Source organism: Zootoca vivipara, chromosome 17 (genome assembly GCF_963506605.1).
Source record: "Zootoca vivipara chromosome 17, rZooViv1.1, whole genome shotgun sequence".
NCBI lineage: Eukaryota > Metazoa > Chordata > Lepidosauria > Squamata > Lacertidae > Zootoca > Zootoca vivipara.
The window spans coordinates 21,289,339-21,314,042 of NC_083292.1; the positions used below are offsets into that span (position 1 = coordinate 21,289,339).

Genomic DNA, 24,704 nt, shown 5'->3' on the forward strand with positions numbered 1-24,704 from the left:
GCTTCCTCAACCTCGGCCCTCCAGATGTTTTTGCCTACAACTCCCATGATCCCTAGCTAGCGGGACCAGTGGTCAGGGATGATGGGAATCGTAGTCTCAAAACATCTGGAGGGCAGAGGTTGAGGAAGCCTGGGTGAGTGTGTTGGACTGTGAGCTGGGAAACCAGGGTTCAAATCCCCACTGGGTGACCTTGCACCAGTCACGTCCTCTCAGCCTAACCAACCCCACAAGGTTGTTACGAGGATGAACAGCTCTGACAGTAAGTCAGAGGGGAACGGTCTCCCGCGGGAGGTTGTTGGCTCTCCTTCCTTGGAGGTTTTCAAGCAGAGGTTGGAGGGGCCACCTTTCATGGATACTATAGCTGAGATTCCTGCATTGCAGGGGGTTGGACTAGATGACCCTTGGGGATCCCTTCCAGCTCTACAATTTTACGATTCTATGAAATGGGGTAGAGAACCATGTATGGCACCTCGAGTTCCCTGGGCAAGAAGGCAGTACATAGATGTGATAAATACAATGAAATAAAAATAGATCTCAAGTAGGGGGCTGGGGAGGAATAAAGGAATGAAATCATTAAGGCATGGATGGCGAGGCTCAGAGCTGGGGAGCAATGTGGCACTTCAGATGTTTAGCCTGGAGAAGAGAAGGTTAAGGGGTGATATGATAGCCATGTTCAAATATATAAAAAGGATGTCATATAGAAGAGGGAGAAAGGTTGTTTTCTGCTGCTCCAGAGAAGCGGACACGGAGCAATGGATTCAAGCTACAAGAAAGAAGATTCCACCTAAACAATAGCAAGAACTTCCTGACAGTAAGAGCTGTTTGACAGTGGAACTTGCTTCCAAGGAGTGTGGTGGAGTCTCCTTCTTTGGAGGTCTTTAAGCAGAGGCCTGACAGCCATCTGTCAGGAATGCTTTGATGGTGTTTCCTGCTTCGCAGGGGTTTGGACTGGATGGCCCTTGTGGTCTCTTCCAACTCTATGATTCTATGATTCTATCTCTTTGGCCCTTGGGAACCCCCTCAGATCACACTCTTCAACATCCCTTCTTTTGCCTGGGTGGAATGTGCCATTGAACTCTGATGGAGGGTAGAGAGGGCCCTGCTGAACCAAGGGTCATGGTTTTGAGCCCCACACTGGGCAAAAGATGTCTGCATTGGCCCCTTTCCAACTCTAGAATTCTATGATTGTACGACCTGGCAGTTGGATCAGGCCAATGGCCCATCTAGTCCAGCATCCTGTTCTCCCAGCGGCCAACCAGATGCCCCAATGGGAAGCCCCACAAGCAGGACCCGAGTGCAAGAGCTTCTCTCCACTCCTCTGAGGTTTCCAGCAACTGGGATTCAGAAGCATTGGTGATTCTGGCAGTGGAGGTAGCACACAGCCATTGTGACTAGCAGCCACTGATCAAAGGCAATGGGGTGAATGAGTGGTCCATCAACAAGGAAGCCTCACCAGCATCTGCGGCCTGCTCAGGACGACAGCTGAATGGGCTTGATGGACCACTGGCCTGATCCAGCAGGCTCCTCTTATGTTCCCATGTTTAATTACAACTCCCGTCAGCTTTGGCCCCTGGCCATGAATGCTAGGGCTGATGGGGCTTGTAGTTCCGCAATATCTGGAAAGCCGGAAGCTCCCCCACTTTTGTCCTACGAATCTTTGGGACCCATGGCAATTCCATTCTTGGTGCCGGACATCTCTGCCCTTTTGAAAGCGGGCTGCATAAGGACTCCCGACAACCGTCCTGGCTGGATCTCCCTCTCCACTCCTTGTAAGATGCCTCCCTCCTCCGGCTCCTCCTTTCCCCAGCCAGGAAGCCGACAATGAAAATTCACACCTCCCGAGGAAATTATCTCCTCCTCGCTTAATTCTCAGGGCCGCAAGAGCTGCCTGGACAAGCCTGTGCAAGACAGAGCAGTGGCAAACCATCCCCCGCTTCTTCTTTTTTTTTAAAAAAAAGGAGGGGAGGGAGCGAATCTTTCAAGGAGAAAATCCCCCACTGGCTCCACAAGGCAGAGGTGGGAATGAGATGCAGCTGTCTCTGGTGGGGCCCAGTGAGAGCTGCCGATTTCACGCTTCTGGATGCAGTAACTGGATTCGAAAGACGGCCAAGCGGATGCTCAAACGCCTCTCCTCTCCCAGCCCCTCGGTGGCTCAAAGAGCGCTATCAAATGGGGAGCAGCCTCTCCTCCCCACACCGCAAGGAGTAAAGGGCACCCATTGCAGCTGGACCACAGCCAAGAAGCCACAGCCAGCTTCCAGGAGGGATGAGCTAAGCTGTCCGTTTTTGTTCCTATCAGATGATGATGATTATATCCCAAGGTGGTGCACACAATTCTCCTCCTCCTCATTTTATCCTCACCACAACCCTGTGGGGTAGGTTAGGCTGAGAGAAGGCGACTGGCCCAAGGACGCCCACTGAGCTTCATGCCCAAGTGGGGTTTGAACCCCGGTCTCCCAAGTCCTAGTCCAGCACTCTAACCACTACACCACATGGGCTCCTGTTATTGCAGATGGTGGTGGAATGTTTTGCCCTCCGGATGTTGTGGCCCGCCATGCTTGCTAAGGGGTTTCTGGGAGTTGTAGTTCCGCAACGTCCAGAGCCAACAGTTCTCCACACCTGCATCAGCACCAGACATTTACAGCTCTCTTATCCCATAGGCACAGATTCCCCCAGAGCATCCTGGGAGCTGTAGTTTGTGAGGGATTCTTGAGAGCTGTTAGGAGACCCATATACCCCCTAACAGAGGCACCATTTCCAGAGTTCCCTGGCAAGAGGGACAGACTGTCAAATCACTCTAATATTGTGTGTGTGCTTTCCAAAGGCGGACGGTTGGGAAATGCAGAAACAGGATACTGAGTGAGCCACTGGCATCATCCAGGACAGCTTGTCTTGCTTATCTTTGGGTGAATTTCTCCAGCTGGACCCGTCTCCCATTTTGGACTCTTCTGCAGGGAGACTGTCCATGATGGAAGACTGCAGCATTTGAGACTTTTGAGTTCAGAGAAAAAGCAAGGGAGAGGTGACATGGTTAGACAGTAATAAAAGTATGCATGCTATGGGAAAAGTGGATGGAGAAAAGTTTCCTTTCTTTCTCTCCTAATGCTAGGACTTGTAGATATTCCATGAAGATGAATGTTGGAGCAATTTCTTCACGCAGCACATAGCTAAACTGTGGAACTCCCTCCCACAGGATACAGTGATGGCCAGCAGTAGATGCCTTTAAAAGAGGACTGGAGAGATTCATGGAGGAGAAGGCTGTTGATGGCTACTAGCCTGGATGGCTATGCTCTGCCTCCACAGTTGGATATAGTAAAATGCTTCTGAACACAACTTGCTGGAAACCACAGGAGGGGAGAGAGCTCTTGTGCTCAGGTCTGGCTTGTGGGTTACCAACAGACATCTGGTTGGACACCGCAAGAGAACAGGATGCTGGACTAGATGGGCCATTGGCCTGATCCAGGAGGCTCTTCTTAATGTTTTTATTTATTCTGGTGCCCCGCACAACTCTGTTGCTTCGAACCCTACCAGGATCCCTATTTCTGCTCTTACATCCCTGGCTGCAGATACTGGGAAACTGGAGAGAGGGCAAAATAATGGAATAGTGAACACTAGTTGGGAGTAAGACAGAAAAACCAGGCAGTGGGAACAAAGGACAGATTGTTTTATATTAGGACATGTTCCTTAGAAATAAGTTATGTACACATTTTCTCTCTTTTAAAACTAAAAAAGTTATTAAGGAAGGGCAAAAACTGAACTGCTGATAGCTTTTTTCCCCTTTTGCTGGTTCATCAGGCCGAGGTGTTGCTTTTCCTAGCCAGGAAATGGCGGACGAATGAAAGTGATGAGTGCCACCGCTTCGAAGCTGCTTGTTCAAAGGACTCTCCTCTTTGGGGTTCACGGACAGATCCCCCGTTGTTCTCTCGGGCGTGACTCAGTTCTGAGCTGTGGCTGGCGGGGGAGAGCAAAGATACAGAGTGTTACGTGGGTGGCTTGATCCTTGAAAGGGGGCATTCTGCCCAGCAGAATTTGAGCACCAGGGAAGGACCTGAGGAAGCTCATGAAATTAGGACATGCCGACCCGATAGCACAGAGGCGGCTGGTTCGTTTTGGCAAGTGGGGGCGCTTCCCTTCCAATTTCACACTGCCCTCTGCCAGCCCCACCTTGCCTGCCTTCTTATTTACAGCTATTCCAAGGGGTGACACTGCTTGCTTCCTGCTCTTCCGTCTTAGGCCACGTTCACACCAAATGTTTAAAGCAGTGCAATACCACTTTGAACAACCATGGCTCCCTCCACAGAATCTTGGGAGCTGTCCAGGGTGCTGAAAGTTGTTAGGAGACCTCCCTACCACCATTCCCCTTCCAGAACTATGCTACCCAGAATTCTCTGGGAACAGGGAATGAAGGTTAAGCCGGACTGTTAAGGGGTCACGTAACAAGCACCCTTAAGCCTCTGTCCCTCTTCCCAGGGAACTCTGGGAACTGTGGCTCTGGGAGAGGAAGAGGGGTCTTCCAACAACTCAGCATCCTTGACACCCCCCCCCCGTTTCCCCAATTGTATGGCACGAATGTGGCTTTAGTGCTGCCCCTTGTAAGGAGGAGGATGGAGACGAAGCTGGAATTTGTTGGCTCCGCCTACGGCGTGGGCTCCCCACGTTCCGCCCCACCGGACTCGACGGGCACCTGTCGCCTCTGAAGCACACTGCAGCTGAGAAGGTTCGGACAGACAGAGAGAAAGCAGTTCCACAGATGCAGATCTAGGTGCCTGCAAACTATACATGCGAAATAATTGCTTTGAGGGCCATTGGCAGTGGCGAAGCAGCTCTGCAATGGCATCCGGCAGAGCCCACCACCCCTCAACTCTCCCCCCTCTCCCCACCCAGCTAGAATTGAAGAGCTCGGGGAGGGAAGAAAGTAAAGAAGGAAAGAGGGGGACGCAATCCCATCTGGGCAATGCATCACGCTGAAAACGGCGCCCCGCATTAAAAATTCACCAGCCAGTGAATTTTCAAGGGATTTGTAGTAATTAGATGACAAAATGCTGGCAAATCTCAAGCTTGCCGAAGATGTTACCGAGGGGTCAAAGACTCGACACTTTTGGCTGGGTAATTTGTAAGTGTCAATCACGCTCAGCCATCAGAGGGAGAGGCAAAGCTCTGGCGGCTGAATTCCAACTAAGTCCAAGGCTCCCAGCCCTTTAGTCACCCCTCTCCCCTCCACTCTGCCTCCTCCCCGAATAATCTCAGAGGCCTGCATGCAAATGCAGAGGCTTCTCCTTCCCCTCTCAGACTTAATTCATTTATTTATACCCAGCGCCTCCAGAAGGAGAGTGTGCAAATTCCCTGTCAACATGTACCAACGATGCGTGCACGCATATTCTGCAGGGATTCGCTCCCACAAGAGGGCCACCAACTTGGGAGAGGATTAGCACGAGTTGGGGGGGGGAGGGTTAGGGCTAACAATGGCTGCTGCCCATGATGGCTGTGTTTTGCCCCCGCTGTCAGAGGCAGTATGTCTCCGAATGCAATAAATAAGCAAATAAAAGGCTTCCCATAGGGGCACCTGGTTGTCCACAGTGAGAACAGGATGCTGAATGAGATGGGATGTTGGCCTGATCCAGCAGGCTCTTCTACTAAAGCAGGGATTGGAAATCTCTGACCCACCAGGCATTGTTGGACTCCCAACTCCCATCAGCCCCAGCCAGCATGACCAATGGCCAGAGATGGTGGGAGCTGTGATCCAACAGCATCACTGGTGCCACAACACAGTCTTACATTCTTGGGCATCCAGACTAGACTACTGCAATGTGCTCTGTGTGGGGCTGCCTTTGAAGACTGTTTTTGAAACTGCCAATGGCCATGGATGACGGAAGATGTAGTTCTGCAACATATCTGGGGATAGAGGTTCTCTACCCACGAGCTCAATCTTTGAGTTTTCTTCTTTTCTTTTTTAAAAAAGTATAGCCAAGATAAACTGAGGATAGCTTGTCCATGAGGAGTGCATTCCAACTTAATGCCAAGTTTCCCACTTAATGCCAAGGTGTGGCACCTATGCTTGCCTCTTCCTTTGGTCTGGGACTCTTCCCACTGTCTGAGATTGCTGAGCATGCTGGCTGCAATTGATGAGAGTTGGGATCCAGCAACACCTAGAGAGGTTCCTTATCCTTGCCTTAAGTCAGGGGGATAGGGAACACTGTGGCCTTCCAGATGTTTTGGAGCTCCAACCACCACAACCCCTTGTTCCTGGTGTTCCTGGCTGAGGCTGATGGAAAGTCTTGCAACATCTGGAGAGCAAAAGGCTCCCCCACCTTCTGCCACAAACCAACGTTGATTCGTTTCACCGGATGCCTACTTGTAAGCACACTGGTCCTGGACTTGAATTGATCCCACCTGCTTCAAATGGTGATGGAGAAATCGGTTCTAGTCTCAATTCATGCACTGGGACATCAAGCACTGCGGTCCGGGGACACAGAAAACTGCCTCATATGGAGTCATAAATCCATTGTCTCTCAAGATAGAAAGATGCCAACAACAACTGAGTCAGACCCCACTGGTGCATCAAGCTCAGTGCTGTCTGCATTGATAGAGCCGCTGCCAGGCAGGGGGACTCTCCTAGACCAAACTGGAGGCAACGGGGATTGAACCTGGGACCTCCTGCATGCAAAGCAGGTGCTCTGCCACTGAGCGGTGGTCCATCCCTTTATAGACACAGGAATACAGAAAGGTACCTAGACAGCATCTTAAAAAGCAGAGACATCACATTGCTGACAAAGGTCCGTATAGTTAAAGCTATGGTTTCCCCAGTAGTGATGTATGGAAGTGAGAGCTGGACCATAAAGAAGGCTGATCGCCGAAGAATTGATGCTTTTGAATTAAGGTGCTGGAGGAGACTCTTGAGAGTCCCATGGACTGCAAGAAGATCAAACCTATCCATTTTGAAGGAAATCAGCCCTGAGTGCTCACTGGAAGGACAGATCCTGAAGCTGAGGCTTCAATACTTTGGCCACCTCATGAGAAAAGAAGACTCCCTGGAAAAGACCCTGATGCTGGGAAAGATGGAGGGCACAAGGAGAAGGGGACGACAGAGAACGAGATGGTTGGACAGTGTTCTCGAAGCTACCAACATGAGTCTGACCAAACTGTGGGAGGCAGTGGAAGACAGGAGTGCCTGGTGTGCTCTGGTCCATGGGGTAACAAAGAGTTGGACACATCTAAACGACTAAACAACCACCACCACCACCACCACCTTATACTGAGTCAGGCGATTGGCCTATCCAGGTCAGTATTACCTGCACCTCAGAAGGTGGCAGGCTCTCCTTCATCAGAGGCTTTTAAACCAAGGCTGGGCGGCCATCGGTTGGGGATTTTTATCAGTTGCAATTCCTGCTGCTACTGCAGGGGGTTGGACAAGATGAGCCTTGGAGGTACCTTCCACCTCTACAGTTCTGTGATTCTGAGAGAGCGGACGTTGCTGTGACTCAGCTGAGCAGGCAGCGGAGAGAGCCAGGAAGAAGTTAACCAGGGCCCCAGGCGCCAAATGGGAAGCCCCCGCCAAGGCTGCTAAGCTGTCAGCCTGCCAGCCTTGCTCTCTCCTCCGTCTGCTAACAGAGATGCCTATTATTTTGCTGGCACCCTGGCCCTGGTTTGCATATTTCACTGATTCAGGTCACATCGCCGTACACACACATGCCACAGCCAACGTCTGTTGATATTCTCGGTCTCTCGCCCAGCTCCAGTTTGAGGTGAAAGCCTTCCTTATTAGCCAATTTGGATACCCATTTACTGTGAATTGCTCAGCCTGATTATTATTCATGAATGGATAAATCTGAAATCTCAGCTCCCTGCTACGCCATTTCTCCCTCTCCCGAATGAATACGCTTGGAGGGGGGGGAAACAGGGAGGCAGAAGTGCCGCTCGTTCTCCGGGGCGCAAGGGAGGATGGCTTCTTCCCTGCAGCCCCAAATTGGTGTGTGTGTGTGTGTGTGTGTGTGTGTGTGTGTGTGTGTGTGAAACCATATGGGATCTGGTGCCCCTCCAACACTGAGAAACACGTGGATTTTAACCCCCACCCCCAAATGTAAAGGGAAGCGGCACGGCAAAATGTACGTTTGCTCCTAACTTGGCAGCAAGGGCAAAGGAGCTTCCTGGATATATAACCCGAGGTTTGGAAATGAAGGTACAGTACTGTGTCTGTGCACCTGATGCCTCCCTGTAGGAAGCCCAGGCAGCTGGCCTGTAATCCAATTAACACGGCCCCTTGTTTAAACGTCCCGCTCCCCACCCTTATATTTTTGAAAGGACAATCTAAGACATGGCCATCCTCAAGAGGACCACCTGAGGCATCTCAGACTCCCATCGCAGAGGTTGTGTGTGATCCGTGCTGCGCCTACCGTCTGATTTTTCGAGTCAAGGTGGTGGTGTTAACTTTTCAAGTACCAGGAAGGGGGTCCTCAGGCCTATTACAGTCGTACCTTGGATCCCAAACCCCAGAAGTGAGCGTTCTGGTTTGCGAACATTCTTTGGAACCCTAACGCCTGATGCGGGTTCCGCAGCTTCCAATTGGCTGCAGGAGCTTCCTGCAGCCAATCAGAAGCCGCGCTTTTCTTTCTGAACATTTTGGAAGCTGAACGGACTTCCAGAACGAATTCCATTTGACTACCAAGGTATTATCCTCAGGCTTCTTCTTCTTCCTGTTGTTGTTGTTATGCCTGAACAGGGACTCAAGGCAGCTAACAGATAAAATAAAGGTAAAGGTAAAGGGACCCCTGACCATTAGGTCCAGTCGTGACCGACTCTGGGGTTGCGCGCTCATCTCGCATTATTGGCCGAGGGAGCTGGGGTATAGCTTCCAGGTCATGTGGCCAGCATGACAAAGCCGCTTCTGGTAAACCAGAGCAGCACATGGAAACGCCGTTTACCTTCCCGCTGGAGCAGTTCCTATTTATCTACGTGCATTTTGACGTGCTTTCAAACTGCTAGGTTGGCAGGAGCTGGGACCAAGCAACGGGAGCTCACCCCGTCACAGGGATTCGAACCGCCGACCTTCTGATCAGCAAGCCCTAGGCTCAGTGGTTTAACCCACAGATAAAATAGGAACAGCTAAAACATAGGGGGAAAAGAAGCAAACATTTAAAAAACCTAAATATTAATAAAGTCAGAACTCTCTCTCTCTCTCTCTGATCTATTAAAACACAGATAATTACAATAAAAACAACACAACACCAGCCCTTTCCTTAGAAGAGCAAGTCCCCCAAAGTCTGCTGCAATCAAAAAAGTCTTCACCTGGCAGCAGAAGGACAAGGAGAGAGCCAGTCTGACTTCCCTAGATAGGGAGTTCCACAGTTTGGGAGCAGTCACCGTGAAGACCCTGTCCTGCAGCCACCTCAAGCCTGCCTGTGAGGGTGGTGGGATACAGCCCTCCAGGCCTCTCTAACTGGCTACTGGAACTCTCCCCAGGACATAACCCACCTCCCCAGACCACATACATTTCCCCAGCCTTGCTTTCTATCCTCTGTTAGTAAGAAGGTAAGAAGAGCTTGCTGGATCAGGCCAATGGCCCAGCAAGTCCAGCATCCTGCTCTCTCAGTGGGCCCTGAAAATGCCTTTGGGGGTCCACAAGCAGGACCCAAGCACAAGAGTCTTCTCCCCTTCCTGTGGTTTCCACCAACAGGTATTCAGAAACCTCTGGCCATGAAGGTCAAGCACAGCCATCATGGCTGGTCACCAAAGATAGCCTTGTTCTCTATGAATTTGTCCAATCCTCTTTAAAACCATCCAAGTGGGTACTCCTGTGGGAGTGAGTTCCACAGATTAACTATGCACTGCGTGAAGCAGTCCTTCCTTTTATCTGTCCTGAACCTTCCGACACTCAGCTTAATCAGATGTCCACGAGTTCTACTGTTATGAGAGAGGGAGAGAAAAAACTTTTCTCTACCACTTTTTCAAACCTTGCTGGGTTGTCTCCTAGCTTACCTGGATGGAGAATGGAGAGAGAGAGAGAGAGAGAGGAATGTATACATAAGCCAGTCAACTGTACAAAGGGGGCAGCACACACATTATCTGCTTTGCCCACTTTTGCCTATGGCTATGCCCACCAATGCAGGCGCCCTGCCGCTTACTTGAGCTACTGACCTTCCCCAATGATCCCCAACTGCCTCCTCCACTGACCAAGTAGGTGGGAAAAGATCTCTCTCCGCCTGAGGCTCTGGAGAGCCACGGACAGTCAGGTGTAAGACGAGCCCTGCAGGATCAGGCCCAAGGCTCATCTGGTTCCAGCATCCTCTTTTCACGGTGCCCAACCAGATGCCCGTGGGGAAAACCTCAAGCAGGACCCTGGAGCAACAGCGCTCTCCCTACTTGCAGTCCCCAGCAACTGCTGCTCAGAGGCATGCAGGCTCTCTCGGTGGATGCAGAACATCATAGATGGCCTCCTCCTCCATGAATTTGTCTAATCCTGTTTTAAAGTCACCCAAATTGATGGCCATCACTGCCTCCCCTGGGAGTTTCATTGTCCACGAGTCCTAGTGTTATGTAAGAGGGAGATACAGGTGGAACTCGGAAAATTAGTTCCTTCAGTAGCACCTTAAAGACCAACTAAGTTTTTATTTTGGTATGAGCTTCCGTGTGCATGCACACTTCGTCAGATACACTGAAACAGAATCCACCAAACCCTTATGTATATTCAGGGGGTGGGGGTGATGGGAATGGGTGATGGGCTGATGGGAGTGGTAAACCTGTAGATGGCTGTTAATGACTGCTGATGACATATACATAAGGGTTTGGTGGATTCTGTTTCAGTGTATCTGACGAAGTGTGCATGCACACGGAAGCTCATACCAAAATAAAAACTTAGTTGGTCTTTAAGGTGCTACTGAATGAATTTTTTTATTTTGCTTCGACTCAGACCAACACGGCTACCTACCTGTAACTCGGAAAATTAGAATATCGCCGAAAAGTGATTTATTTCAGTAATGCAACTTATTATTTTTTAGTTTTCTTTTAATTTTTACAAATGCTTTCTTTTGGAAATTCCACAGTAATAAAACAAATAGTTACAATAATACAAAAATAAACATCATCGCTATCACATTTCATTAATTACATTCCATTTATAATTGACCTGCCTAATGACAAATAATTACAATTACAAATAATAATAATAATAATAATAATAATAATAATAATTTATTTATACCCTGCCCATCTGGCTGGGTTTCCCCAGCCACTCTGGGCGGCTTCCAACTGAATATTAAAAACAGTACAGCATCAAACATTAAAAACTTCCCTAAACAGGGCCGCCTTCAGTTGTCTTCTAAAAGTAAAATAGTTGCTTATTGCCTTGACATCTGCTGGGAGGGCGTTCCACAGGGCGGGTGCCACTACCGAGAAGGCCCTCTGTTAGGCTTGACATATCTTGACATATCTTGGCTTGACATATCTTGCTTTGCATGTCATGCATCTATCTCATATATTAGTTTCACCTTTTAAGTTGCATTACTGAAATAAGTGCACTTTTCGACGATATTCTAATTTTCCGAGTTTCACCTGTAATCTTTGCCCCATCCACTTTCTCTGCACCAGGCACCATGGGATTAAAGACCATCTGAAGATGGTTCAGAAACCTCAGCAAAGTTAGGCAGCCCAGTTGCGCAATGGATATGCTTTGGACTGCAACGATATTGCCCTTAATCAACAACTGCCGCCATCCGATAATCAGGAGTTCTTCCCTGGCTGACGAACAAAAAAAGTTAACTCCTCGACCTCCGCCACATCTTTCCCACCTCTGGAACCCAGACACCGGAAGGCAGCCCTGTGGAGGAAAGTTTTTAATGTCTGGTGTTTCATGGTGATTTTATGTTTTGCTGGAAGCCGCCCAGAGTGGCTGGGGCAACCCAGTCAGATGGGCGGCATATAAATAATGAAATTATTATTATTATCATCCATCTTCCGTTATGTTTTACCTTCCTGCTCGTCTCACTGAAAACAGGAGGGAGGGTTTTTTAATAACTCCAGAGGTCCATTAACGGCAGGCAGATATAAGTTAAAAAGCTCCTTTATTCTGGATTGTCTAAAGCAGTGTTTCCCAACCTTGTGCCTCCAGCTGTTTTCGGACTACAATTCCCATCATTCCTGACCACTGGTCTTGCTAGCTAGGGATGATGGGAGTTGTAGTCCCAAAACATCTGGAGGCACAAGGTTGGGAAACACTGGTCTAAAGCAGGTGTGGGGAACCTTTAGCTCTCCAGATATCTCTTCTGAACGTAGCAATAACCCTTCTCTTTCGAGTAATTAACAACAACAGCAACAACAATCATTGAAACAAAGAAGCCAACCGGAGTATAAAATCCAGCCTTCCAGATAGATAAAAGTGAATTACTACTACTACTACTACTACTACTACTACTACTACTACTACTACTACTATAACAACCTGCACTGCCTCAGTGTTATCTTCAATACAAGAAGAAAAACAGCCAAACAGCCAGCGCTCTACTACTTAAAACTCTTAATTAAGATTGAAGTTTCACTCACTCTAGTGTAATGAATGAATTAACTTGCAATTCCCTCCCCCAACACTAAATTCAGTGTGATTAGAATATTTCAGGGGAGGAGGGAGGGAAGGGGAGGGGAGCATTTATTTATTTAACCCCCCCTCCCCTCGCGCGCCGCCCCCAAAACTAATCACCGAGGCCAGAGTCTCCTTTTGACGGAGAAACCGTCCAACAAGTGGTCCTTGCAGCTGTGTGTGCAAATGTCCATCAGACGAGATTCCTTTTATACTCGTAACATTATTAGGACAAACCACTTTTTAAAAGCCCCAAACAAACCCCTGCTGAAAGGAGATGAACATCATTATGGGGAGGGGTGTTGTTTGAGATATTAAAAGTCTTCACCAAGGCTGGAAAAGGGGGGGTAGGGGTGGAAACAAAAACAAACCCGATCGCGTGTTGTGGGTGGGGAGGGGGAAATCAAACGGTTAAATTGATTTTCATAAAAATGCAAACTTCAGAAAGCACTCTCTGTTCTCTTCAACCCCCCCCCCTCCTCGCCGCCGCCTCCCCCCTCCCCCCTCCCAACCTCTGGTGCCTTTGAACATCTGACTGGCAAGCATTTCATATTTCAATCTCAGCAGAACAAATTGAATTAGATGTTGAAACCAAGCTCGCCTCTGTACGCGAAAGCCTACCTGCTCTGCCTGCACTAATCCTTTGCCTTGGTACTGCAGGGGAGGCAGCTTGCGGGGGGGGGGGGGGAGAGGAATCCACCCCGCTATGGAAGACGGTACGGGGAGGGGAGATACAAGCTGCCTGTGGCTGAACACTTTTACTGCATGCTTGTTAGGGGTGTCCGTCTCGCTCGCTATTATCCGTGAGCATCACTTGCAGTTGAGAGTGGTGGGGTGGGAGGCCAACAGTAGGTGGCGCCAGAGCCAATGACAGGCAGAGCCAACTCAATCCTAGATGGGTTGACTGCATTTGTATCTTCAAGGTAGCGTACATGGTTCTCTCCCCCCCCCTCATTTAATCCCCACAACAAGCCTGTGTGGTAGGTTAGGCTACCCCAAGGTCCCCTAGGGAGCTTCGTGGCCAAGAGGGAATTTGAACTGCTCTCCGGGACACTAACAGACCTCTCCACTCTTGTCATTCATATGGGAGCTAGGGCTAGGCGATATCTGGTTTTCAACAACACAATATATCACAAGCTGAACATTGCGATATACTGATACAGTGCTACCTCGGTTTAAGAACAGCCCTGTTTACAAACTATCCGGTATACGAACTCTGCAAAACTCGGTCTACGAATGGAAGCCGAACGGTGCAAGGGCACTGGCGGCCTCATTAGGGAAAGCGTGCCTTGGTTTAAGAAGGGATTTGGTTTAAGAACGGACTTCCGGAACAGACTAAGTTCGTAAACAGAGGTACCACTGTATATCATGATGTCTGAAATAAGGATGGAGCTATGTAGGGTCATTGGTTGGCTTCATGGTTTTTGCCACAATGTGATTTTTGCATCACACGATTCGCATTGTACTGCCATGTCAAAAATTATGAAACCAGTATCACGATATGGACCTGAAACTGGTTTTGAACTATCTATTGACATATCGCCCAGCCCTAAGGGGTGCATTCATTTCAGTACATGATTCTCAGTGAAGAATTGCCACCAACACCAGCTGAAGATTGACTTACATTACAGGTACATAGCGTGTTGACCAGAGGTAGCCACCGTGGTCCCCCCCGGATGACTCCAGCTCCTATCATCCTTGACTGATGGGAGCTGTAGACCAATGACACTTGGAAGACACCATGTTGGCTGCTCCTGGTGTAAACCCAGAGGGAGGGAGGTCAACAGTAGGTGGCGCCAGAGCCATTGAGAGGCACAGGGAATGAAATTCTAGTTTTGTCCCCATCCTCCTCCTCCTCCCTGCTGAATTATACACCTCCTGGACTGGTTGCAAATAAGAAGGCAGGCAGGTGGGGGCTGTCTGAGAGCAGACTACTAGCCAGGATGGGTACATTCTGCATCCAATGCTTCTAAATACCGGTTGCTGGAGGGGAGAATTGTTCTTGTGCTCAGGTACTGTTTGCGGGTTTCCCAGGAGCATCTGGTTGGCCACGGCAAGAAGTGGATGCTGGGCTAGATGGACCTGATCCAGCAGGGCTCTCCTTGAGATGTTCTTGAGACTGAGCTTGGTGGAATAGTGGTCCAGTAGCCCAAATGGACCAATCATCTTCATGGCTTACAAGGGCCAGGGGCTTGTGACTCAACTTTCTCTGGTGTTTTCTCTTGAAATTCAGTGTGATGCAAATTTATCAGTGCCTACTGATGTACAGAAGGGACGCGGGTGGCGCTGTGGGTTAAACCACAGAGCCTAGGGCTTGTCGATCAGAAGGTCGGCGGTTCGAATCCCTGTGACAGGGTGAGCTCCCATTGCTTGGTCCCAGCTCCTGCCAACCTAGCAGGTCGAAAGCACGTCAAAGTGCAAGTAGATAAATAGGTACTGCTCCGGTGGGAAGGTAAACGGCGTTTCCGTGCACTGCTCTGGTTTGCCAGAAGCGGCTTTGTCATGCTGGCCACATGACCCGGAAGCTGTACGCTGGCTCCCTTGGCCAGTAAAGCGAGATGAGCACCGCAACCCCAGAGTCGTCCCCGACTGGACCTAATGGTCCGGGGTCCCTTTACCTTTACTGATGTACAGAAATGGCTGTGAGTATACGTGGGTTGTTGCTGTTTCTGTTGTTGTTCTAGAACTAGGAAACATTTTGTCCCCAGAAGTGGAAACAAATAGCCCAGCGGTTTGGGGGAGGAAAAGATCTTTTACATATACAGTGGTGCCTCGCTTAACGAATGCCCTGCTTAACGAAATTTCCGCTTAACAAAAGGTTTTTTCTAGTGGAGGTTGCCTCGCTAGACGAATTCGTTTTGCGAAAAATTCGTCTAGCGAATCGCGGTTTCCCATAGGAATGCATTGAAATTTAATTAATGCGTTCCTATGGGCAAAAAAAATTTCAAAAAAAAATTCAATGCATTCCTATGGGATTCGCTAGACGAATTTTTCGTTATAAGAAAAGACCCGTGGAACGAATTAAATTTGTCTAGCGAGGCACCACTGTATAAGGCAAACAAAGCAGGCTTCGCTGAGAAGCGAGCAAACGCTGTCCTTAAGAAACAGGAAGGTTAAGGATCATAATGCATGTTGGTAGGTGAGTGGTGGATCAGCCTGGGTCACCCCATCCATAAATATATAAGAAGAGCTCTGCTGGATCAGGCCAATGGCCCATCTAGTCCGGCATCCTCTTCTCACAGTGGCCAACCAGACGCTTGTTGCTGGACCTGAGCACAAGAGCCCTCTCCCCTCCTGTGGTTTCCAGCAAGTTGCGTTCAGAAGCATCGCTGCTTTCACCTCCTGCATTCTCTGGCTGCCGTCAAGGCATCTCTCCCTCTGTGATGGTTCCTCCCCCCCCCCCTGGATTCTTTCCCCACCTCTCCCCCTTTGAGCCGCAGAGGTGCCATCACTGATCTGCGTGGAAGATGGTCGCAGACAACCTGCAATGGTGTGAGAAGCCCCCCAGCCAGCACCCGCATTACCTGAGAGCATGTGCCCTCCCTCCTGCTCCTGGCCTCTTGCTGATGGGCCAAGCAGTGGGGCGGCCGCAACTCACCCTCCCCCCGGCAGATTACTGGGTGTGTTTTTTTTGGAGACCCCTCGGCGGCGGGGAAGCCTTTCGAGTGGCGGCTCAGGGCTCCATCTGGCCAACAATTGCCTCTCGAATACACCTGCCTCCTTGGTGCGAGGCATCGGGGGGCTCTCGTGATGAAAGGGAAGCTGCCGGCTAATCCTCGCCAGGTTAAATCGCAGCCACCTTCCCACTGCGCTTCTGGAATAAGCACAGGGCCTCTGGAAGAGCTCTTAATTTCAGGGTGCCTCTGGATGCCTCTGACTCTGACATCTTCCTCTGGAGAGCGCAGCTTGGATTCAGGGCGCGGGGTGGAAGAGAGGGGAGGGAGGGCAGCAGTCATTCTCGATGAGGACCAGCGCTCAATGGCAGCAGCAGCAGCAGCAGACCAAGGGAAGGCTTGGGGAATGTCTGGGGTGGCCAAAGATCTGAGAGCAAAAAACATTGCCTTCTGGCTTGCGAGGATGCTTCAGTGAATGAAGGCATGCCTTTCAACCATAAGCCCAATCAGTGGCCCAGATAATGAGGCTTGCCCACATGGGCGTAGCTCCCCCCCCCCCCAAAATCAAGTAAATCAAAGATTTATACTGAATTGAAAAAAAGTGTTGAAAAACACCTTGGTTAAGAAACCAGAAGCCTTCTTACTTGGGATAGTTAGAGAGGAAATACCCAAGAAAGATGTTACATTTTTTTCTGTATGCCACAACAGCAGCAAGCATATTATTAGCCAAGAATTGGAAGAAAGAAGAATTACCAACGATAGATGAATGGCAGAAGAAGATGATAGAATTTATGGAGCTGGCAGAGCTAACCGGGAGACTCCGAGACCAGAGGGAAGAAGCGGTGGAAGAAGATTGGAAAAAAATAAGAAGAAATAAACATATTATTGGATAGAATTAAGAGAAATTTAGGAGGTACAGGGAGGTTGTAGAAATAAAAAAATGTTTAGATAAGTATTGATATTGAGAAGTAGATTTAAATAAATAGTAAGTGTGAGATGTTGTGTGAGGATATAAGATAAGATTAGAATAAGAATTGTTATATGGTATATAAGGTATAAGAATAAGATTTAGAAATTACTAAAGAGGATTTACAATGTAACGCTGTTGGAAGGGATTTGAGGAAGTCACCGATATTAGAATAGATATAAGTTGAAGTTTTGGAATTTTTTTATTTTTCTTTTTCTTTGTTATTTTTGTATTTTGTATCTTGTCTTTTTTGTATTTTGTATTCGGTATTTTTTGTATTTTGTATTTTTTGTATGTTTATGCTTTTGTGTCTTTGTTTGTTACAAAATAATAAATATTTTTTTTGGGGGGGGGGGAACAAATCAAGTAAATCAATAAAAAAACTAACTGACCAACCGAGTTGCAGATAGCTCGGTTCTGCCCCCCACCAAAGTCCCGCCCTCCCCTATCATATATCCTGGCTACGCCCATGCTTGCCCACATGATATGGTTCTGCAGCAGTCCAGGATGAAATGGCAAGATTCGGGACAGGAAAAAGGACTTCTTCATGCATGTCACAGTTAATCTGCGGAACTCGCTCCCGCAGGAGGCAGTAACAGCCATCGCTTTACAGGGCTGTGGTCTGCCTCCACCGTTGGCGGCAGCGATGCTTCTGAATGCCAGGTGCTGGAAACCACAGGAGGGGAGAGGGCTTTTGTGCTCGGATCCTGCTTGCTGGCTTCCCAGAAAAGGCATCTGGTTGGCCACTGTGAGAACAGAATGGTGGACTTGATGGGCTGCTGGCCTGATCCACCAAGCGCTTCTTATGTTCGATATTTATTAAATTTACACCCTGCCCTTCCGCCCCAATGAGGCAAACAGGCACACAATTCAAAAGCAAAATCAACCTAAAACAGCTAAGACAGGGGTCTCCAAACTAAGGCCCGGGGGCCGGATGCGGCCCAATCGCCTTCTAAATCCGGCCCATGGACAGTCTGGAAATCAGCATGTTTTTACATGAGTAGAATATGTCCTTTTATTTACAATGCATCTCTGGGTTTTTTGTGGGGCCTGCCTGGTGTTTTTACATGAGTAGAATGTGTCCTTTTATTTAAAATGCATCTCTGGGTTATTTGTGGGGCATAGGAATTTGTTCATATTTTTTTTCAAAATATAGTCCGGCCCCCCACAAGGTCTGAGGGACAGTGGACCGGCCCCCAGCTGCAAAAGTTTGCTGACCCCAGAGCTAAGATGTTATAAATTAAGACATCTAAATATGGTAGAGGAGGACAGCGCTCACCCAACTTTGCAGTCCCCCCCAGGGTGGGGTGGGGGCATGAGGGAAAACAGCAAACATGACTTTCAGAATCCAGGCCCTTAGTTTTAGAGAGAAGGAATGGTTTCTGCTGCTTTCTTCAACTGTTGATCAGAGGAACTTGGCCCACTAGGGAAAAACTGGACAATGCCCCACCACGTTCGGACTGTCCTCAACCATCCCCCACTTGCCTGCCTTCTGAACTGCAACCAGTCCTGGGAGCAGCTTATTATTTTTTGTATTTATATACCACCCTATACCTGGAGGTCTCAGGGCGGTTTCGGAGGTCTCAAGGCTGTTAGCTTCCTCCTCCTCTTCCTTAATCTCAGTACAGTGGTAACTTGGTTCTCAAACTTTATCCGTTCCAGAAGTCCATTCCAAAACCAAAGCGTTCCAAAACCAATAAACAATGTACTGCAGTCACACAATAAATCAATCAATCAGTAGCTGAATTGGGTTCCACACAGTCACAAAAACAAACAAAGAAAGAGCAGCAAAAACAAAAAAGCAAAATAAATAGCAGAAACAGACAGACCTTCGCGTAACACTCAAAATGTAAGTGTGGCACTCAATACAGAAGTGTGGCACTCAAAACGGAGCACATTTGGCTTCCGAAAAGGTTCGCAAACTGGAATACTTACTTCCGAGTTTGCAGTGTTTGGGTTCCAAGTTGTTGAGAACCAAGGTACCACTGTAATCACCTTAATTTTTTAACTCAACGGGGAGAAGGATATGGGGGGGGGGACTAGGCTCTGGCTATTGTGGGAGGGAGGGAGGGAGGGAGGGAGGGAGGGAGGGAGGGAGGGAGGGAGGGAGGAAGGAAGGAAGGAAGGAAGGAAGGAAGGAAGGAAGGAAGGAAGGAAGGAAGGAAGGAAGGAAGGAAGGAAGGAAGAGATACCTCCCCTTACCTCATAGTTTTGGGGTCAGTGGCATTAGCTGCTTTCCTCACCCCCTTCATCCTCCAGCTTCTCCAGGATTTCTTCCAGAACAGCTGATCGCTTCTTTTTCTTTGCGGTCGGGGAATCTGCAAAAGGGCCAAGCGAGAAAAAGTTGAGGTTGTGTTGAGGGGGAAGCAGGCAGCTGTCGCTTCGTGCTCCCAGCAGCCAATCGGCATGGAGACATTCCAGGTAGGACTGGGAATGTGCCCCCCTCGAAACCTTGTTCTCTGGCAACACAAAGTTTGGTGGGTCAATCGCCAGGCTCAGTAGAAGACAGCTTCCTTTCCATATGCTCTGCCAACAAGCTTTAGCCCTTCCCGATGGGCACAATCCAGCAGAATATTCTCCTTGCGATGATCCCCACATCTGTTATGGATGTTTGGCAACTGTAGTGTATGTAACATAGGACCTCTGGAACTTTTTATTCATTGAGGAGGTCATGATGGTCCTAACTGGTCCTAACCCCAACGCCAACCTTTTCTGTGTTTTATATTCTATGGATTTTCTAGCAAGAGTCTCCCGAAGAGCACACATGGTTGTTTTCTATGTCTCTCCCTCCCCCCAATACAAATAAATGAATCAATTTATTTCAGTCGCTGAGCAGAGTGTTCCCCCAATAAAGCTCTCGGCCATGGCTTCTCCTCCACAAGGGCAGCAAGGCGATGCCACTGCACAAAGACCGCTGGAAACCGAACCTGCCGCAGCATAATGAGAGCGCGGTGGCGGCAGTGGTGGGAAGAATGGGGAGCTGGTGTGCAGATGTAGGGAAACCCCTGGCAAGTGAGCGAGGCTGCGGCTCTAAATGTGGGAGAGGAAGCAGCTTCCCATTTCCCCCCCCCCCCCACCGATTCAGGTGGGGGTGGTGTCGGTAACATGGCAGGATCTGAGGCAGAAGGGTCACCGATCCCGGTCCCCTCCTGCCGCGGCTCTCTCTGCAAGGCTGCTCCAGCCAGCAATCAGAAAAAGACCCTCCAGGCAGTAACAGATGCTGCCGCCGCAGCCCGAGCATGGCCACCTCTGGGGCTGCGGAAGGGCAAGGCAAAGTGGCTGCAGCTAAGGATGTAAGGAAGGTCCCCGTGGGGTTAGGCCAGAGGCTGCCCACCAAGTGCCACGCGGGAGCTTGCAAACAGGCCGCAAGGGCAAAGAGCTTAGCCTGTAGAGACGGTGGCGTTCAGAGCTGCACTCTTGTTTTTTTCCGACTCTGACGGCTATGCCCTGTTGGAGGCAGCAAATGCTTCTGAATGCCAGCTGCTGGAGACCAGACTGCAGGAGGGGAGAGGGCTCTTGGGCTTGGGGGCCCTGCTTGCTACAGGTATCTGGTTGGTTACTGTGAGAACAAGATGCTGGACAAGATGGGCCACTGGCCTGATCCAGCAGGCTCTCCGTTTGTTTGCTCGTGCAATTCCGCTGCAGCACCGCACCCGGATTTCCCTGTTTAGGGAAGTTTTTAACGACTGTTTTTAATGTATTTTCAATCTTTTGTTGGAAGCCTCCCAGAGTGAGTGGGGAAACCTAGCCAGATGGACGGGGTAGAAATAAATAAATAAATAAATAAATAAATAAATAAATAATAACCCTCTTAGCACCTCTGGCCTCACTGTGGCGCCTCTGGCTTTCTTGCCTTTTGCCCCTGCTTTCCTCTGCTCACCCCGTCTCCATTTCCTTTTGTTTTTCAGAAGATTTTTCTTTACCCCTCCTCTCTACCAGCACCTTAGAGCAGGCATCCCCAAACTGCGGCCCTCCAGATGTTTTGGCCTGCAACTCCCATGATCCCTAGCTAACAGGACCAGTGGGTCAGGGATGATGGGAATTGTAGTCCAAAACATCTGGAGGGCCGAAGTTTGGGGATGCCTGGGCTAGTCACACTTCTCTGAAGTCTCTCAGCCCCAGTCACCTCACAGGGTGTCTGTTGTGGGGGAGGAGGTGAAAGGAGATTGTTAGCCGCTTTGAGACTCCTTCGGGTAGTGATGAAGTGGGATATCAAATCCAAACTCTTCTTCTTCTTCTACCACAAGGGCCATCCGGTCCAACCCCCTGCCAAGCAGGAAACACCATCAAAGCATTCTTGACATATGCCTGTCAAGCCTCTGCTTAAAGACCTCCAAAGAAGGAGACTCCACCATACTCCTTGGTAGCAAATTCCACTGCCGAACAGCTCTTACTGTCAGGAAGTTCTTCCTAATGTTTAGGTCGAATCTTCTTTCCTGTAGTTTGAATCCATTGCTCTGTGTCAGCTTCTCTGGAGCAGCAGAAAACAACCTTTCTCCCTCCTCTATATGACACCCTTTTATATATTTGAACATGACTATCATATCACCCCTTAACCTTCTCTTCTCCAGGCTAATCATACCCAGCTCCCTAAGCCGTCCCTCATAAGGCATCGTTTCCAGGCTTTCCGCTTTCTTTCTTGGGGCTGGAAAGGGGTTAGTTCAGGCTTCCTCAAACTCGGCCCTCCAGATGTTTTGAGACTACAATTCCCATCATCCCTGACCACTGGTCCTCTTAGCTAGGGATCATGGGAGTTGTAGGCCAAAACATCTGGAGGGCGCAGTTGGGGGATGCCTGCCTTAGAGCTTCTTCCTGCCTCTAGACCAGGCATGTCCAAAGTCTGTTTGGGGGGGGGGGGCGTAATCCGGCCCGCTGGTCGGTTTAATCTGGCCCCTTTGGCAGTTTATTTCCTGTGGTAAAATCCTAAAGAAACCTCAACAACTTCAATCCTAAAAACAGCTCAAGAACTTCGGGGTAAAATTATAAAAAAAAGCTCAACAACTTCAATCCTAAAAAAAGGTCGGTCCTTTGGTCAGCCATCATGGCCCTTCACTTCATCAGATCTGGCCCTCTTTGGAAAAAGTTTGGACACCACTGCTCTAGACTTTGAGAGCCGCCTCCTCCCTGCATGCTTTGCCCACATTCCATGACTGGCCCTTCCCCTGGAGACTGTTCATCAGCATTCTGTGACCTCACACCATTTCAACCAATCCTGGGTGCTGGTGGGCAGAATAGGGGAAAATGAAGTCTCCCCACTCCTTCACCAAACTAAATTTGGTTTAACTTCTGCAGGGGAAGGGTCAGTCATGGAATGTGGACAGAGCATGCAAGAGGTGGCAAACAGGCTTCTTTTGGGGGAAATCTTCTCACAGGGCCTAGGGAAAGAAGAAACTTAGCAGTTGGCAGAGGAGTACAGGGGAAAAGACACACCCATATATACGGTTTTATACAGATATCTCCTTTACTATTTTCAAAACTCAAAGAAGGATCAAGTAAACAGCAGAGGCTCACTGTGAACATTCCTTGCAAAACACGCCCCCCCCCTTTCTGCACTTTCTCCGCAATTTTAGAAAGCAGCTCTCCATGTGGGGAACAGCTGTTCAAAGCCCGATCTCAGCCATCAAAACACCCATCTCAAACAAACAAATAAAATGTACTTGCAGGACTCGGGGAGAGGGTGTAAAATAAACACATAGGACAAGCTGCTGCATTTTCTTTTAGCATTACAGCTGCTTCCGAAGATAAACAACAAGTAAATGTCACAAAACATCAATACGGGAGAAATTAACCTGACAAAAGCCGTGCTTTCCCCTGCTCCGTCCTCGACCAAACAATTTTGCATTTCTGGAGTCCCCCCATCTAATGATTTTTTTTTATTTTTCCAATTAATTCCTTGACAGAATGCCAGGACCAAGTTGTACTTCTGCTCTTGTACTTTTTTACGAACGTTGCGGGAGATGGAAGAGGCGGCGGGTGGGGAGAGTGACAGGAGCCCTTCCTATCCCACCGACGACTTGACGTACCTTTGTCCAAGCGTCAGAGCTGAGAGCCAGGGAAGGCGTCATTTGGAGACAGGTGCCCACACCTGTTTCTAGGCTGGGACAAGATTACGATTTGGCTGCATGCATTTTTTTTTAAGGAGGTAAAAGTAACGTCTTGTCTCTATGGATTTGGTAACTCACTCTCACTAAAAATAAAAATCTGATGGGGGGGGGGGGCTAGGCGGGTGGATGTTCTAGTCCAACATCCTGTTCTCACAGTGGCCAACATCAGATGCTTGGAGAAAACCTGCAAGTTCGATGAGAGTCCAATAGCACTCTGCCCACCTGAGATTCTCGGCCTAGAGCCTCTGCCAGTAGAGGCAGAACATAGCCATTGTGGCTCGTAGCCTTGTCCTCAATGCATTTGTCTATTCCTAAGCCATCCAAGTTGGTGGCCATCACTGCCTCTTCCTGCCAACCTAGCAGTTCGAAAGCACGTCAAAATGCAAGTAGATAAATAGGGACCACTCCGGCAGGAAGGTAAACGGCGTTTCCATGTGCTGCTCTGGTTTGCCAGAAGCGGCTTAGTCATGCTGGCCACATGACCTGGAAGCTATACGCCGGCTCCCTCGGCCAATAATGCGAGATGAGCGCGCAACCCCAGAGTCGGTCACGACTGGACCTAATGGTCAGGGGTCCCTTTACCTTTACCTTTAAGCCATCCAAGTTGGTGGCCATCACTGCCTCTTCCATAGCTTAACTATGAGCTGCATGAAGAAGTCCTTTTGTTCTATCTGTCCTGATTCTTCCAACATTCAGCTTCATGGGACAACCACGATTTCTAGCATTATGAGAAAAAAACTTGTCTCTACCCACTCTCTCTGTGCCATGCATCAATTTATAAACTTCACATGTGTCCTTTTACTTGCCTTGTCTCTAAACTCTAGTTTAGAGTCCCAAGTGCCCAGGAGCCCAGTTATGCCATCCCTTGCCTGCAGAGCTGGCAGGCTCTCGCCCTTTTTCAAACACCCTCCCTTGTGGAGGGTTCCCTCATCCTCCTCTCCCCTCTCCTTGGAAGCCCTCTGGGCAGCCACAGTTGCTGCCCCTGGTCTCTAAGCTGTCCCCTTCCGCCCCAAAGAGAGGTGCCTCCTCACACTGCCCCACAGGGGCCTGGGAAGCCCTCCCTGGCCAGTCCCAGAGGCACCATTCACCCAGGGAGCTTGTAGCCAGAGCTGTTGCAACAAACAGTTTTGCAAGCCCTTGGGAGGGAGAGATGCAAGTGGGCATCAGAGGAGGGAGAGAAGGAAAGAGGGGCAGGGGCCAGTATTGCCCGCGGCACCCCTAACGGCACCTCAGGGTGCCATGGCACACTGGCTGAAAACCACTGCTTTATGGCTTAATTTTTTGATTGTTTGCTTTCTTTCTCTTGTTTTGCGCTTTTTGCTGTTGCTAAACAAATCAATCACGTTTTAAAAAAGAAGTTTCTTAACCACTCTTTGTGCAAAGATTTCAAAGGAGGGGTGTATGCCGTTCTGCACGAAGACCCTTTTGCAATTGAATGGCACAGGTTCATTATGT

General features: G+C 49.1%; 1 protein-coding gene across 1 annotated transcript in view; it reads right to left on the reverse strand.

The window, feature by feature from the left end:
- Nucleotides 1-3,775: 3,775 nt before the first annotated feature.
- The window catches only part of RBM19 (RNA binding motif protein 19), a 105,130-nt gene continuing 84,201 nt past the window's right edge, over nt 3,776-24,704 (reverse strand). The window contains exons 24-25 of the mRNA XM_035098192.2: nt 19,348-19,463; nt 3,776-3,950 (exon numbers count right to left, since the gene is read on the reverse strand). Coding sequence (XP_034954083.2) covers nt 19,372-19,463 — 92 coding nt within the window. The 3' untranslated portion in view covers nt 3,776-3,950; nt 19,348-19,371. The remainder of the gene's footprint in view (nt 3,951-19,347; nt 19,464-24,704) is intronic.